The following is a 17,678-nucleotide window of genomic DNA, read 5'->3' on the forward strand; positions in this document are numbered from 1 at the left end:
ATGCAATTCAAAAAAAAAAAAAAAACATGAATCCCAAAAACATGTAAAACTGCTAATGATTATTATGTGATTTTTTTTTTTTACAATGCACCTTCATTGAACCTTTAAAATAAAGCAGCTAAATTTAGTTTCAATCTTTAAATATGGTTTGCATGAAGAAAGTATTTCATCACAAAATCTGTGAATGTGTAGGTTTTTCCTCATCAGTATGCAGTTCTTCATCAATGTTTAATCGGTGCTGCTTATATTTTAACTAAAGGTTTATTTTGTTTAATGCTATAAGTACATGCATAGATTTTAGCAAGACTGTATGGGAGATAAAGCAGCAGATTCTTATTTTGTATCTGCAGGAGTGTGCAAAAGGCTGTTTAAATGTTCACAGGTCATGTTTGACACTTTGTCCTTACAAGTACATTCACTGTCCACTTTATTAGGTTCACCTGTTCAACTGCTCGTTAATGCAAAGTTCTTACCAGCCAATCACATGGCAACAACTCATTGCATTTAGGCATGTAGCATGGTCAAGACGATCTCATCAGAATGGGTAAGAAAGGTGAATTAAGGTGAATTAACTTTGCACTTAGCATGGTTGTTAGTGCCAGACATATTTCAGAAACTGGTGATCTACTGGGATTTTCACACACGACCATCTCTAGGGTTTACAGAGAATATCAGAAAAAGAGAATATATCCAGTGAGTGGCAATTCTGTGGGCAAAAATTCCTTGTTGATGCCAGAGGTCAGAGGGGAATGACCTGACTGGTTCTAGCTGATAGAACAGGACACTGAGACTACAGTTTGCACAGCCTCACCAAAACTGGACAGTAAAAGAATCGAAAAATGTTGCCTGGTCTGATAAGTCTTTATTTCTGCTGTGTGCTTTGTATGGTAGAGTCAGAATTTAGCGTCCACAACATGAAAGGATGGATGAATCCTGCCTTGTATTAACGGTTCAGGCTGGGTGTGGTTGATATAATGGTGTGGGGGATATTTTCTCGGCACACTTTGGGCACATTAGTATCAATTGAGCATCGTGTCAACGCTACAGCCTGCCATTGTGTTGCTGTTGGCCATGAACATCCCTTTATGATTACAGTGTACCCATCTTCTGGGCCCGGTTTTTCAAAAGGTTTAATCTGGATAAAATTGATTTGGATTTAGTAATCCTGTTTTTGCGATCCATGATCAAGTAATCCAGCTTAATTTTTGAGCCACTTTTTTAAAGCAACATTGGATTGAATCAATCTGATCCGGATATGAACTTTTCAGGATCACTAAATCTGGATTACCAGTGCTCAATCACAATGTAGATGGACAGATAGGCCTATGTAAAGAGCAACAAGTAGAATAGCCAGTGTGGGGTCAATAAAACTTTATTTTTATTTGAAATGAAAACACACACACATTTAAAAAAAAAAAAAAAAACACCCCATCCTCTTCCAGCAGTCCCCTCATCTGAGACTTACACCACAAACACTGTACATTGAGGATATTTATAATAAGTTTCAAATATAGATGTAAATAAAAAAAGACTTAATGTCAAAAACTCCACAATAAGTTCAGACTTCCTCATCTGATGTGGAGAGATCAGCTTGCTGAGCAAAGCCTTTAGGAGGCGAATCTCAAGTCTGGCCTTGGTTTTCTGCAGTTTGGTCAGAGTCAGTTGTTCCTCTATCAGATGAAGCTGTGCTTCTGCTCTTTCAGTCTCTTTTTGCAATTGTTGAAGGTGATTTCAAAAATCAGTGATTGCCATTCTTTGCATTTTTTTTTTTTTTTTGGTTATTCTGTAATCATTGCATGCATCACTAATAAATATTCTAAAAAGAAAAAATATTTTCCATTGTGTTGAATAAAAAAAAAAAAAAAAAAATATATATATATATATATATATATATATATATATATATATATATATATATATATATATATATATACAAAATAAAACAACAAATAAACAAATAAAATTAAAACTTTATGAATAAATAGTATATGTCGTCTGCCCTGTTAAACAAAAAAAAACAGCATATGCTGGTAAGTTTTAATGCTGGTATGTGGTCTTGCTGATTTCAATGCTGGTCTCGATGCTGGTTGGGCTGGTTTCAGTGACCAGCTCTGAAACCAGCAAGACCGGCATCAAAACATACCTTGCCAGCTGTTTTTTTTTTCAGCAGGGTGAACAATAATGGTATCTTACAATTTTATAACAGACAAAACCCAGTTATTAAAAAATCAGCATGATGCTTAAAAATTATGTGAAAATATATATTTGTATAAAATTAATTTATACAAATAAATTATAGAATACATCCTGGGCTTTCTAGTGATTTGTAATTAGATTGGCTGGCATGGCACTTCTTACACTGCATCCAAAATGGCCGGCATACAAACAAGCACATTTTATGGGAAGGAGAGAGGCATGTAAAATTTTGCTTTTTAAATGTTTTTTTACTATTATTTTTACATATATATTTATTTATTAAAGTGTCAAGAACTATACATTTAGCTTTCAAAGCTGTTTACTTGTTTGAGTTTCAAAATATCATCCTTTTTTAAATGTCCACCATAGTGGACACCAGGACCATCTTAATGTAATTAATGACTGCATGTTGTAGGGGGCAGAACTGAAGCAGAGAGGATTCTTTATAAGATAGTTAAGGGAGACTCTGATTTAGAGTCTAACTATCAGACAGAGAATTAGAGATTATTAAAAAATGAAAATCAGTTTTTAATCGCTTTTATGTTAAATTTGTTTTGGATTAACATCACTTCTTTCAGGAATTTCAATACAAAAGGAAAAAATGGCTTTTGTTTATTCATTCATTTATTTTATTTTCGGCTTAGTTATATTAATCTGGGGTCGCCACAGTGGAATGAACTGCCAACTTATCCAGCATATGTTTTACGCAGCGGATGCCCTTCCAGCTGCAACCCATCTCTGAGAAACATCCATACACACTCATACACCTCAGACAATTTACCCAATTCACCTGTACTACATATCTTTGGGCTGTGGGGGAAACCGGAGCACCCAGAGAAAACCCACACATAGGACATGCAAACTCCACACAGAAACGCAAACTGACCCAGCTGAGGCTCGAACCAGTGACCTTCTTGCTGTGAGGCGACAGCACTACCTACTGTGCCACCGCGTCACCGGGGCTTTTGTTTAGTTTTTGTTAAATTAATTTTGGTTTAATATCCATTTACCATATCCTCTACAGTTTTGTTGTCTGAGTTTGGCGGTCGTTTCAAACTAAAATGGTCCTGTGGTAAAAAAAAATATATAAAAAATTCTAAATTGTAGATTTTTTTTAACCTAAAGGATGTAGGAAATCACAGAAAAAAAAGAAAAAAAATTATTTGAATCTTAGGTTTATACTTCTGCGTCAAGTGACTGGCGTAACCCACTGCGCACGCAACGCGCATAGCTGTGCATTTATACTTCTGCACGCTGTCTCTGTTGGTCTGCATTAACACTTCCGAAACGCTAGTTGGCAGTGGGGTGTAAATGTTCCTCTGTGTCGAGTTTCTTCGCTGCTGTGTTGCTTTTCCTGAACACTACAGGAATGTACAAGTGGCTCAAACTCGCTCATTTTGAGGCAGGAACCGGCGGACTTGCAGCAACTTTAACTATGAGGTAAACACAAAACAAAAATTTCCATCCGGAGCTCCTTCACGGTACTCCACACTTTTAAACAATTGCTCCATCAGGCTCGCACCATTCACACGGCTCTCGTTCCCGCCCAGACTCGTCAGCGCTACCAAGCCGACCAATCACAGAGCTTGCGCTACGCGTTGTTGCGACCTTTACTTACATTCTTTGAGAGGTGCACGTCAGTGACGCCGACGCCCACGGTGAAGGGCTATGCGTCTGCGCCGTAGCATACGCCGCCGTTTGACGCAGAAGTATAAATCAGCCTTTAAGCGAGCGAGCCAGGGAGAGCCAAGGCCAGTCGCGTTTCCACTGTCACTTCCGGGGCCTAATCGGGCCAAATCGGGGCTTTCTTGGGGCCTTTTTTCGGCCCGCCGAATACCCCTAGGGCCAACTGGGGCTTCGGGCCAGAGTAAAAGGAGAGACGGGCACAGTTTTCCGATCGCACACAAGTACATGCGCCAAACACATAAACAAATAAATAAATAAGGGAAAGAAAACATCTGCAACAAATTATAGGCTGGGGTCTTTTTGCGTATGATCACCCTTATGTTTCTCTTTTAAAAGTAAAGCCTGGTTTATATTTCTGCGTCAAGTGACCGGCGTAACCCACGGCGCATGCAACGCGCGTGGCTGTGCATTTATACTTCTGCGCGCTGTCTCTGTTGGTCTGCATTAACATCTCCGAAACGCTAGTTGGCAGTGAGGTGTAAATGTTCCTCTGTGTCGAGTTTCTTCGCTGCTGTTTTGCTTTTCCTGAACACTTTCGGGATGTACAAGTGGCTCAAACTCGCTCATTTTGAGGCAGGAACCGGCGGACGTGCAGCAACTTTAACCATGAGGTAAACACAAAACAAAACTTTCCATCCAGAGCTCCTTCACGGGACTCCACACTTGTAAACAATCACTCCATTGGGCTAGCGCCACTCGTGCGGCTCTCGGTCCCGCCCAGACTCGTCAGCGCTACCAAGCCGACCAATCACAGAGCTTGCGCTACGCGTTGTTGCGACGTGTAGTTACATTTTTTGAGAGGTGCACATCAGCGACGCCGACGGCCACGGCAAAGGGCTATGCATCAACTCCGTAGCGTACGCCTGCGTTTAACACAGAGGTATAAATCAGCCTTAAGGCTGTTGCATAAAATAAAGTAGTTTTAATTTATAAGTGACTTCTTTGCTGCATCCTCCTTGATGTTTCAATAATGCATAATAATCTTTACACCATATTAAAGACACAGCAGACAGTAAAGGTTTTCGAGAGTTTCTGTCAGGTTTAAAAGGTGTGTTTGTGCGCGTTTAGATGCCTGTATGTGTGAGACAGAGGAAAAGAATGCTCCCTTCACAGATCTGTTGATGCCGCGAGCGGCTTTTTTCTTTTCTTTTTATTGTTTTTATTTATTTTGGAGATAATACACTATGAATACAACAGAAAGACATTGAACTTTACAATTTTCGTGTCCACTTTTGTAAGCTCAAAACAATATATTGTCATATCTAGATAAAATAGCCTAAGCTATATTGAAATAATTTAAAGAATTACAAATATCAGATATAATAAAATCACAATAAATAAATAAACCAATATAAAACTAACAAAAGCTAGCTATAACAATCAAAGCCATATTAAACTTTCATTTTTCTAAAGCCTCTCTAAAAAAAAGATTTTAGACATTTTCTAAAAACAATAAACACCGGAGAATGTTTTAAATATTATTTATAAAGTATTTGGAAACGATGATATTAATCAAATCATGCAAACAGAGCATTTTCGGGGTGAGTGAAAGCAGAAACTAGGCGACCTTTTTTCTGTCTTCCAGCTGCGCAGCACTTTACAGACACATCGGGGAAAACTGCAAGTTCAAAATGTGTTCTGGGTCCTCAAACAAGTGTGTATGTTTTCATATGACGTGGTAAAATTAAAAAAGGAAATTTTAAATACATAAAGAGCTTTGTTAGTGCATAGCTGCTGAACGCAACACAATATAGGCTATAATTTATTATGTGCTGCTCTTATGTGCTGAAACACTTAACACTTTCCTTTACCTAAGATATAATAAGCAACATCTTTACATAAAGGGAATCACCTATTCAGTGTCATAAAGCCTATAGGGAAAAGTTCATGTTTCAGTTCTCTCCAGACCATTTGGGCTGAATGTTGGACAGCGCCTGTCTAACTGAGGATGTTATAAAATACATTTTATATCGAGTTATTAACGGAGAATTTTATATATATGGTTGTATATTATGGATGTGTGCACTCCCTGCGCTGGGTCCCTCCGTTAGTGGCAAGACCACTGGATTTCGATGCCAACAGCCGGTCGGCGAGTAAATGAATATGATGAATGAGAACACACAGGCATGTGCGTATAGACATACATTGTACTGCTGTACAGTAACATGTGATTTGTTTGTTTTGGTTGTGCTAATTTTAATAGTTTTGTGATGATGTGATGGTGTGCTTTATCTGCCTGATTCCCGCTGAAGTGGGCGGATTGAGTGACGTTCGATTCGGGGGTTTGCGTGACGCGCTGCGAGCTACTAGCCCGACAGTCGAAACGCAACATGATTTCAGCCTCACTGCTCAACCTCCCGAGCAATTGGCCTGGCCTGGCCCGATAAAAGCCCTGGCTCGCACTGGCCCGATAGTGGAAATGCGCAAAATATATATATACACACACACACAAACACTAACACACAAACATAAGGGTCATTATCACTATAAAGTGCCTTTGATACGTCAGAATTACAAAAAAAAAAAGAAAAAAATCTTTTTTTAATTAAACACACAGCTGTTGCAATAATTAGACTTTAGGCTGTAAGAAATGAATGTTGGTCGAGCTCGGGCCCTTTTTATAAATAAACTGCAAGCAAACAAAGAGTAAACAAACCTCAAATTGTGTCAACCATGTCATGGACAAAATCTAAGTAGTTTAAGTATGTTTTCATTGCAGTGTGATTGTAAAATGTATCTTTTCAGAAAGGACCCGTGTCTCTTTACCAGCACACTAAAAAACACAGGGTTAAAAACTACCCAAATTGTTGTTTTTAACCCTACTGCTGGGTAAATATGGGACAGAACAAATCAGGGGTTAAATTAACCCAAGTAATTGGGTTATTATTTTTAACCCCACAATTGGGTTGTTTTTTCTACCCAATAATTGGTTATTTTTACTTAAATAATAGGTTGATTTGATTTAAAAAATAGGTTATTTTTAAATGTAATTTTTTTTTCTTTTAAAATCATTAACCACATAAAAACAACCAGGTCATCGCCACTGCGTCACCCTAGTTAAAAAAGTATTTATTTAAATATAACAATTTGTTTATTTTAAAAACAGAATTTCTTATAGATTAAACCCCATAATCATATTTAAAATTATTTAGATTTCATGTAGATGATGTTCTAAACTTAGTTAAATAGTGTACATACAAGAGAGTAACTGATGACAAAGTTTTTAATTCCACAGTGATAGTAGCAATGGGCATAGCAGCAAAAAAAAAAAAAAAAAAATTAGACATACATGCCAGATGAGACAAAAGTGAAAAAAAGCGAAAGGCGGTGGCTTGCCACCAAGACAGTTTAGTGTGGGTCTGAATTAAAATCTGGAACAAAGACAAAATGTATTAAATCTTTATTTTATTATATCAATGCAAAAAATGCATTCATACTCACAAGAGTTGAATAAACTCAGAATGATAAAACTCCATTCTTGAGGAAAGTTTACAAATTTCTTTTAGAAAGAAGTTTATTTTTTCATATTCATCTTAACTATATTTAATATTGAATTTAAATAGATATCACTATTCTCCCACCATGAGTCCCACCAAAAACACAACTCAACAAATTAACATGCAGTTTAACTGTTTCTGTGAAAATTGCTGCAGTCTATTATTACAATAGAACAGTCTACGAAATGATTAAACAGGGTTTAATGACTAATAATAATAATAATTTAATGACTAAGAATAAACGTTTCCTTGAATGAATCTAAATTTAAATCCATTGTTTTTACCTCGAATCACGTTGTAATTTATTCATAGTTAAAGCATCACACTCAAAAAGGTCATTTATTCTGTTGTGATCGTTTCTGTATGAAGCAGAACATCTGAACAATAAACATAGCTTTATGGTTCATTATTTTGAGTAGTTTGTGATGCGGAGACGATGGGCTGTCTCTAGCAGTTTGCTGACTTTTCTCTTTTGTCGCTGAGAAATGTTCACGTGTGCTTATCGGTATTCGGGACCATTGCAAGGTTACAGCTGAGTTGCAGTTCAGCGAGAAATTTGCAGCTTTTTCACCAACCAGTTCCAGACAAAGTACATTACCAGTTCAGCGTTCGCTTGGGGTAAGGTGCTCAAACTTCACGCAAAGCCCGCTCTGACGCACCTCTTTAGCGGGCAATGGCCGGCGAAACTAACCGCGCTCGCCTCAGACGCAGCACGGGCACTCACGAACCGGGCAGCGGGCACATTACAGAGCGCCTAATGTGACTACACCCTTGATGATGCGACTATAACTTACATGGTTTACTCGAGTGATGTTGTGGACTAAAATCATGTGCGGTTAACATTAAATAGATCCACTTGTTAGACCGGGACAAAAATATAACAACGTACATGCGGGTCACACGTGATTCGCGCGTGGGCCGCCTTGAATAAAGCTAACCTTGGATTATAATCTCTATGATTTATGAGATGATACTATGATGAGAAATGATACGAATACAAATACAAACCTTTATTTGGCCTGAAATGCCGAAGACAGTCTGCTCTCAAATGTGCCTTCCTCCTCCTGCCGTGATCCAAAAATGCCCGCGAAAGATGACCCAGCAGGTGGGTTGTTTTGACTCAGCGTCACTGAAGTATGGTGGGAGATGTGCAGCTTTGATTACAGGTGTACAAAAGGTGGTAGTAAGAAATTTGAAAATTCAGAAAGGTCTGACCAAGGGCTACTATGGGCATAAATCTCATTTTAATTATATGAAAATGCAAGGAATCTGCGTTTAATTTACACTATTTTCATTGCATTTAAACAAATTAGTATTATAGCTGTCAGTATTACATTACGTCTATAAATGTTTGGAAAATTATATATATATATATATATATATATTTAATATGTGGCATCCTAGTCAGCCCCTGCTGTGAGTTGACCCAAGAAGCTGGCATGAAAATAACCCAGAAAATAACCCAAGTTTGGGTTACATAGCACTACCCAAAAACTACCCAAGACTGCAAAAATAACCCCCAAAAATTACCCGAACGCCTTGGGTAATGCCTCACATTTGGGTAGAAAAAATAACCCTGGAGCCCAACTTTACAGATTATGGATTATGGATTATTGTCTATATACAATAATGAAATAATGGACGAAACATTTATTTCCCTATAAAATATGCAATCGTTGCACGATCTTTTCCAAATAAAACCCAAGATCTAAAATACTTTGTCAAACTTTCAAACAATATTAACTGGCCCGTATTGGCTAATTAAGAAATCACACAAGGTGTTTTGCAAATATGCAAATGAATGGGAAGTTCTTTGTAGATGGTTTGTAACTTATAGTTTAGATTTCTGACTTTTTTTTATTACTATTTGACTATGACAGGGTGGACATGTTAACCTTGACAACATTCAATTTCAAACACAACATGAGGAAAAATAGGAAACATAAATGTAGTTACTGTGTCACAGCGGATGTTTTACCCTCCTCTGAAGGAAGGGAAAAACGGGCACAGGGATGCCAATGAGTACATCAGACGGTTTCTTAAAGGGGCATTTACCACATCGTGACAGGGTGGAGAGCAATTTCAAGGGCACATTCAAAATGAATAATACTGTTAAGAAAACAAAATAGTTATTAAAATTAAGCTTTTTTTTTGGTCAAATAACTTGTTAGAGACAATGAGAATTTTTTAAAATCTTTCTTCATTTGATCTAATCGACCTACATTTTGTACTCACTGAAGTCGGCTGAGCGGTGTGACATGGAAAAATCACATCCGTTTATTGAAAGAACATGGACAGATTGACAAAAAACATATTTCAAAACACATTCAATTCTACCTGCGTGTGTGTGAAGGTTTAACCAACCATATTGAAACATGAGAGTTTCATTATTTCGCATTATGTTCATAAAGGATTGATCCCGTCTTGTGGGACATCAAAAGCACTTTATAGTGATAACGACCCATTTGCAGTTATTTTGTCAATAAATGCAAAAAAAAAATATCTTTCTGGTGCAACTTTTTATTATTATGAACAAGTTTCATGTGCATAAAAAAGATGAACTAGATCAAAGCCAAATTCGGTTTGTTTCCTTCAAGAGACTGGGGACTACTACATAAGTTTGGAGAACATCGTTAATAAAGAAGCAAAGAAGATTTGTAATATTCCCAAGGACAGACTGCGGAGCGTGTGTTAGGCTGGGGAAGGCTTGGCTTCCCCCTGGTCAGAGACCACGGAGATAGCAGCAAAGGAAAAAACTGCACTGAAAACACGACAACTTCCGCATTGAAGAATAAAGTCACTACTTGTATAAGTATACCGATACCCCATAATTCAAACCATAATTCAAAGCACAAAAAGACGAAATATCAAGCAAGACAAAAAGTGACGGATCTACGAAACAGTAAGAGGGCGGATTAATCGTTTGCATGCCTGGGTCTCTGTTCATGGTCCTCGGGCCGTGGTCAAAGCATAGCGGCCGGATCATCTGTCAAATAAAACGGCCAACGGAGGGTGAGTTTGGGCGAGTTGTACGTGTCCACGGCCCTTTACGTGTCCCCCAGGCCCACCTCACACTCCCACGTCCTAGTACACGTTATTGTTTGGCAATCTCGACATGATTTCCACACAGAAGGCAGAAAAGACAGGTCTGGAACGCAGCAATCCCCTTGATTGGTCGTTCATTGCCGCAATGCATTGTGGGAAGCACACTTCGCCCTTTAAAACAGCTACAAATGGAATAAAACTAAGATTTAAACAAGCAAAAATTACAGCACGTTGCTCGAAGAGCTGGGTGGCGTCTACCTTTGCAGTCTAGGCGACAGTTGAAAATGTGGCCTACCATCGATGAGAAACAGCGCTCCTACTGCCTGTATAAATACAAGTAGGAGGATATGATGAAGGTGGGATTTCTGAGTGATACTACTTCCAGCCACCAGGGGGGCAATTAATTTATTTATTTATTTTATTTATTTAATTTTTTTTTTTTTTTTGCTTAAGTTTTCTGCAGTTGTCCAGACTTCAGTTTACGTCTTTCTTTTTAATGAATGTCACGTCAAACTTTTTTTTTTTTTTTGTCTGTTGATGCTATTAAAATGTTTGAGCATGATATTAGCCACCTAGGTCATAGGTTTAATCTCCATAAACTAATAAATGATCTGTAAATAAACAATTTACTCAAACAATTTACATTTTATTCCAAACTCTAGACTGACTTTCACTTTCCTATGGAGCATAAAAGATTTTTGACACCTTAACGAAAAATTAAGCTTATGCTGTGACTGAACTTTCTTTATTTTATTAGCTTTAGGAAATTAATAATAGTTTAAGAGAATATATTTATTATATTTTAAAGGGTGTGTTTAATATCTTTTTTCAAAAAGGTATAACAACAACTCTTGGTATAAAGTATTTTGGGCTTTTATTTGTAAAAATGTAATATGCATATCTATGCCAAAAAAAAAGACGTTGTATCTTTTAGTTTGTCAAACATTCAGTTAAATGTGTTTATAATCCTACATTGTTGTTGATAATCTCATTGAGAAGTTCCTGGATATCCATCTTGCCCATGATGGGTCTGAAAAACAGTTCTGTCACCATGCTTCTGGCCTCCATCTGTAAAGTGCAGGCTGTAAACAAAACGTCCATGATTGTCCAGTGTTCTTCGGAGCGCTGACGGGAGAGAATAAGCATGTGCAGGTCATGTGCAAACTCCTCCTGCAGTCCTGCTATCACTAATGAGCTCTTCAGTCCAGGGCTATCTAAAACTGATGGCACAAAAGTCACATATACATCATAATGTGATGATCACTTCCACATTTTAAATATTATATTAATATTGTGTAAAGACAACCCGAAACAATATAGAATTAATGCTACACTAAAAAATGCACATTTTTAAAATATGTGCTATTTTCCTGTAGCTGCACAGTTTTTTCTCCATTATTATAAACCATTTCTAAAACATACATTTTCATTAACCTACAACATTATTTTTTAAAAGGTTTTCTGATGGATTTTGAAGGAAATTAAATGTCATTAGTCCATAGTTAGTATTTTTCAAATCATATACGTACATTCACAGTTTTGGTTCTGAGAAGCTGTGAAAAGCTATGTTTGTTGATGAGTGTGCTATAAGTGTTCATGTGCCTATGCATTTCAGCATCCAGACTGTTGGGATTCTTTCTCTTATTGCTATAGTTATACATGGTACACTGGTTATATATTTTTTAATATTTAAATGTTTAGGCAAACCACAAGGTCGGTTACATGTGAATAAGTGACCAAAATCAGCTGCAGCAAAAGTGTCTTGTATGGGGCAGAACACTTTAGAGCCTAGAGAGAATTTGCTTTATCAGACCATCTTAATAAAATCCAAACTAAATCTGTTGATCCAGATTTTGATCCAGTTAGAAAATGCTAACTTTTAAAACTTTTAAATGTGTATTTTGTCAGCGTTTTGGGAATATAGTTTATAAATTCATTGCTAACATAATGATACTAAAACACACACACACACACAAAAATAATTTTGATTTCAGAGGGACTTAAAGGATTAATTCACCCATAAAAATAATTCTGTCATCATTTACTTATCCCTGTCTTGTTACAAACCATTATGGGATAAGATAAAATATTTTAAAGAAAGCTGTAAACTGATAACCATTGACTTTCATAGTATTTGTTTTTCCCATAGAAGTCAATAGTTGCAGGTTTACAGTTCTTCTGAGTTCAGCTGAAGAAAGAAACTCATGAACGTAAATTTGGAACCACTTGAGGGTGAGGGTGAGAAAGAAATAAATAAAAACTTAAGATCACAAACCAAAAATTAGCACACCCAAATTAACATGTTGGGGAAAATATTTGATAAAAATTTATTAAACAGGAAAAATCAAGAAATCATAAAATTTAGTTGATAAATTAAGTATTTGTACTTTTTTTTTGGATTAACTTGTTTGAAGTAAATTTGTTATCTATTCCTAAAGATGTTGTGATCAAACTGTTATTTTAATGGATTTAATTGTTTTGTTAGCACAAACAAAATATTGGCTGTATTCACTGAGATATTCCTAAATATTCGTTTTCAAAAAGGGGTGTATGCTGAACACTGGACTATATACTTTAAAGACTAGCATCTTTTTTAAAAGAAATGAACTGAAAATGTGCTCAATGTAGTGTCATTTTTTTATTTTAAAAAATATGTTAGGATTCTTAGGATACAATTATGAAAGTCTCTCTTTTTAAATGCACTTAAGTAGGCTTTATTGATTTCGCTTACAATTTTGTCATCATATTTTTGATACAGATTTGAGACTGTCATTTTGTTTAAAATCTTACCTTGACTGAACAGTATAGCTCCCTTAAGACAGGCATACTCTTTCAAACTCAGCTGCAGACTCCATACTTTGTCTAGAAACATCTTGAGTTTGTTCACTTTAGCCAGAGTGAGCGGACAGTCGTCTGGTTTCTGCTGACCGCTCAGCAGTATGTTTCTAAGGATGCTGCCAACTGGAAAGTCCATCACCTCAAAAGAGATGTTCTCTTGCGCAAGACCCAGAATAAAGAGAGGAACCCATCGTTTCTGAAGAAGACAGAGCCTCTCACTGGAAGACAGATTTTGGTGGGAAAGTGAGCTCTGCATGAAGTGAATGCTTTTCGTCAGGACCTGAAAAGCAGCAGGGCAAGTGATCTCTGGGTTTTTCAAACTCACAAAGCACTCAAAGTTACAGTGGCATGGTTCTGGAGAAGTGAAGTACGCAAATTCAGGTTTACGAGTCAAGATATTGAAGAGAATCCCATGAGGATGAAGGTGTTTTCTCATTTCTGCTGATTTACTCCCAATTTGAAATGGTTGATGTTGTCTCAGGTCTAGTTTTGCACACTAAAATGACTCCAGTTGGATTTCTCAGACCTATTTATAGCGGTTCCTTGAATAATCTGCAGCCTTGACCTTATTGAGAGTATCACTGTTTGCTTTGAAGAAAGAGGTTTCCTCCACGTGGAGCCGGTAAGGTTCACGCAGCAGGGGCTGATTCACGGTCAGCATAGGGAAAGCAGAGGTTAATGACATTTATCATGTTTAACGGTCATTAAATCAGCCTGTGCCAAGTCACCAAGGACTAACAGAGTCATATTATCTCAGATTTGGCTTTCAGTATCATTAAAGACTAGTAATAATTGATAAAAGTGTTTTGCTTTCCTTGCTATTTTATTTTAATTTAATTTAAACATAAGAATTAAGGGTCTAAGATGAAAAGGGAGTTTTCACTTTGATGAACAAAGTGTCATTCTTTTCTTTCTATACAATGGAATGAATATCATGCATCTTTTTAAGATTTCCAGAAGAAACTGTACCACAAAAATGCTATTTTGTTTAAAATAAATAAATATATTCAGTGGTTTAAATGGCAAAAAATCTTGTCATGTTTTCTGAACAAATAAATTACATTAAAAGACTCATGTAAAGATCAAAGTATGGCCAAATTTTACGCTCAATTTCATCCTTGAAATTTTTAATGGAAGTTAGGGAAAATTGACACATTGATCTCAACATGCTTTCTATATTCATTTTAAACTTAGTTCAATTCAATATTTATTGCAGATTCTGGATCCAAATCTAAAAAAAACAACAACAACTCATAACATTTACCAGACTATGACAATTTATAAAATATAATATATGTAATCTGTACAAATATGGTCAAAATATGCTAAATAACAATTGATAATAGACTTTGTTGCAGCAAAATGGCATGTCTCATATTTGACAATGTTTCAAGATCTTGTCTTACATTTACAGGAGGCTTGTGGCTATGTTTAAAAGGTATGTTCATGTATTAACTATTTCAATATCCTTAATACTTATTTTATATTATAGCGTAAACCTTATGAAATTCTGAGATAACAGAACCAGTGATTTGTTATCTTAGTCACTGGTTGCACTCTTGGTCATTCACCTGACTTTATTATATTAATAATCACCATCTGTCTTCAGAAGCAGACAAGTCAAATCAGGAGATAAGTAACCTCAGATTCAATAACATAATCTTTATTCAAAATGATAACATGAAAATAACCTTTTAATTATTGAATCATAGCATTTCATATTTGCAACAAAAATGTTTTACTTATTAAATAATTAGTACACAATGTATTATTTATAAATAATGATTAAATAGCCTGACCACATTGTCATCAACACAATGCATTCTATTAAGTTAATTTTTTATTTTCCTTTTGGCTTAGTCCCTTATTAATCAGCGGTCGCCACAGCGGAATGAACCGCCTATTCTATTAAGTAATATCCATTAATGATAAACAACTTTTATAAATGTCAATATAGGGAAAGTACAATTAGTTAACCTATAGTGGAAAATAAATTGATTTGATTGAAGCTATTTTGTCTGGCTGGTCTTCTGCATACACTGTAAATGCTTTTCTTACATTTTTTGTCTTGTTTCTTGTCCAAATTTCTAAAAGTTCTTAAATCAAGAAGCATTTTCTAAACAAGCAAAACAACTTGTTTTAAGTTATAATATGCCAAATTGAATTGAGTTTTTTCTTAAATCAAGGTAATAATCTGCCAATGGGGTAAGCAAAATAATCTTGTTTTTTGATTTGTGATAAGAATATTTTGCTTACCCCGTTGGCGGATTATTTAGCTTGATTTAAGGAAAAACTCACTTCATTTTGGCATATTATTTCTTAAAACAAGACAAAATGTTTTGCTTGTCTAGAAAATGCTTCTTGATTTGAGAACTTTTTGAGGCAAAAAAATCTAAGAAAAGCATTTTTTGCAGTGTAAAATATTGATTCGTTTTAATTTATGGTCTTGTTTAGCAGTTTACTCTATATGTTTACGATTTTCGTTATCAAGAGCATTTCATATGCCTTATAAAAATGAAATCTCAAAAATGTATATTCATTTTTCACATCACTCTGTTACTCGCATGTCTCTAGAAAGTTCCGCTACAGTAAGTTCCTCTCTCTCCTTTTGGAAGCTAAGAGCCGCCTTACCCACTACGATACATAAAATGGATTGGTTTGCGCTCATGTCCTTCAGAGCTCCATGATCTGATTGGTCCTCAAGCGTGTACGGGCGGTTGTTGTATCTAGGAAATAGTTAGGGCAACACACCGGTGGTAGCGTGATTCTTAGCATCACCCGTCAAATCGCCTATTTTATTTAGCTGTTTTCTTCTGGAATTAGTGAAAATGGGTGACGATGACGAAAGATTTGATGGGATGTTGCTTGCAATGGCGCAGCAGCATGAAGGAGGAGTTCAGGAGGTAAATGTGTCAATATTTGCAGCTGCATGCTAACAGAGGAGCTAACGTAACTGATGCATGATGACTTGCTATAATTAAAAATAATAATATTACAATACTTATATACCTTGTTACAATACTTATATACCTTATGCATATATTAGTTATAATAGCACAAGGACATGTTCAGCTCAACATGTAAACGGTATGATTTATTTACCGTAATTTCTATGGGTAAACGTTACTCTTATAAAATAAAATGTTCAAAATCCATAATTAATGCGACTGTCAGCCATATATATATATATATATATATATATATATATATATATATATATATATATATATATATAAATGTGTGTGTGTATACACACACACACAGTAAAACGTGAATAATTTATAAAGGTAAAGTTGGTTTTATATTTGGATATTTAGACATTCTCCTTAATGATATATTTTCAGAAAAGTATTCTTTACAAATTTTAAATTTAAGGGAAATCATATTAGCAGCCAATGACTATCAAAGTACAACATTGTTCACAATAAATCAGATAGTGTTAATGTTGTTTAGTAGTTATACTTGCATGCTAATTTCGATCAAATATTTAAAGTAACATGGTAAACAATATAGAGTCTGCTCAATGAACAAATGTGCGAATATAAAACTAACTTTACCTCTATAAATGGTTTGATGTTATGATATTCCGCTATTTTTTTTTACTTTTAATTTCTTATATTTTTGCAGCTGGTAAACACATTCTTTAGTTTTCTAAGGAGGAAAACGGATTTCTTCACAGGAGGAGAATCTGGAGCCCCAGAGAAGGTTTTGTTTTGATTACCTTTATTTTTCATAAAAATGAAAGAAATTGATTTAATAGTTTTTTTTTCAAAGATAAAAAAACAGCTCTTGTATTTTTTAAAGATTAAAAAAATAATAATTTTAAACATTTATCAATAACTAGTAGGGCTGCACAATATGTCGTTTCAGCACCGGTATTGAGGTGTGATAATTTACAATAGACCTTGCAGGATATATGCAATGTTGAGTTTGTAATATAATTTATTATTTGCATGTGTTTTTGATGCCTGGAATTGTAAAATGATTTTAAAAGCATTTAGGCAAAAGAAATTGCACTACTTGTGACTTTAACAAACAATTCATTTTATCAAATTATTTTTATTTTTGTCATTCAATTACTGTACTTGAATACTGTTAGACTCAGGTAATTCTAAAACACTTTTTTTGTATCTTTTTCTTGATTTTATTTATAGATTCTTTTGCATGAAAATACTCAAAACACATGCAAATACAGTAATGCACTGCAAATAGCACTGACCACAACAAAAAAATGTGTTGGGGGACCCCAAAAAGTCTATAGCTGGTTTATTAGATTTTATGGAGATGCATATAGTAAACATGAACTTATCAATCATTGACTAAATCTGGGGTCCGTTCTTCGTACCTCGCTTAAATGATCTAAGATTATTTGGCAGATCCCGGATCTTTTAATCTTGATAACTGATCTCTCACTAA

General features: G+C 35.5%; 2 protein-coding genes and 1 long non-coding RNA gene across 3 annotated transcripts in view; 1 reads left to right on the forward strand and 2 right to left on the reverse strand.

Annotated features, from left to right (window-relative positions):
* Positions 1-11,264: 11,264 nt before the first annotated feature.
* On the reverse strand, positions 11,265-13,898 carry nr0b2b (nuclear receptor subfamily 0, group B, member 2b). The gene is made up of 2 exons (NM_001386343.1): positions 13,215-13,898; positions 11,265-11,644 (listed from the first exon to the last, which is right to left on the reverse strand). Exons 1-2 carry the CDS (start codon positions 13,696-13,698, stop codon positions 11,385-11,387), a joined length of 744 nt encoding a protein of 247 aa, NP_001373272.1. The 5' UTR covers positions 13,699-13,898; the 3' UTR covers positions 11,265-11,384.
* Positions 13,899-15,993: 2,095 nt separating this feature from the next.
* nudc (nudC nuclear distribution protein) overlaps positions 15,994-17,678 on the forward strand; it is a 12,170-nt gene continuing 10,485 nt past the window's right edge. The window contains 2 exon segments of the mRNA NM_200919.1: positions 15,994-16,165; positions 16,890-16,967. Coding sequence (NP_957213.1) covers positions 16,091-16,165; positions 16,890-16,967 — 153 coding nt within the window. The 5' untranslated portion in view covers positions 15,994-16,090.
* Positions 16,890-17,678, reverse strand: part of LOC147832499 (uncharacterized) — a 3,550-nt gene continuing 2,761 nt past the window's right edge. The window contains exon 2 of the long non-coding RNA XR_015516614.1: positions 16,890-17,587. This is a non-coding gene — a long non-coding RNA (uncharacterized LOC147832499). The remainder of the gene's footprint in view (positions 17,588-17,678) is intronic.

Source organism: Danio rerio, chromosome 19, assembly GCF_052040795.2.
Source record: "Danio rerio strain M-AB ecotype USA chromosome 19, GRCz13ab, whole genome shotgun sequence".
Lineage (NCBI taxonomy): Eukaryota > Metazoa > Chordata > Actinopteri > Cypriniformes > Danionidae > Danio > Danio rerio.

Excerpts from the sequence above, each read along its gene's own strand:
- nr0b2b (NM_001386343.1), bottom strand. The coding sequence starts at position 13,698 with ATGAGAAAACACCTTCATCCTCATGGGATTCTCTTCAATATCTTGACT. Across the intron at positions 11,645-13,214 it reads AGCTATACTGTTCAGTCAAG|TTTTAGATAGCCCTGGACTG; the intron begins GTAAGATTTTAA and ends TTGTGCCATCAG.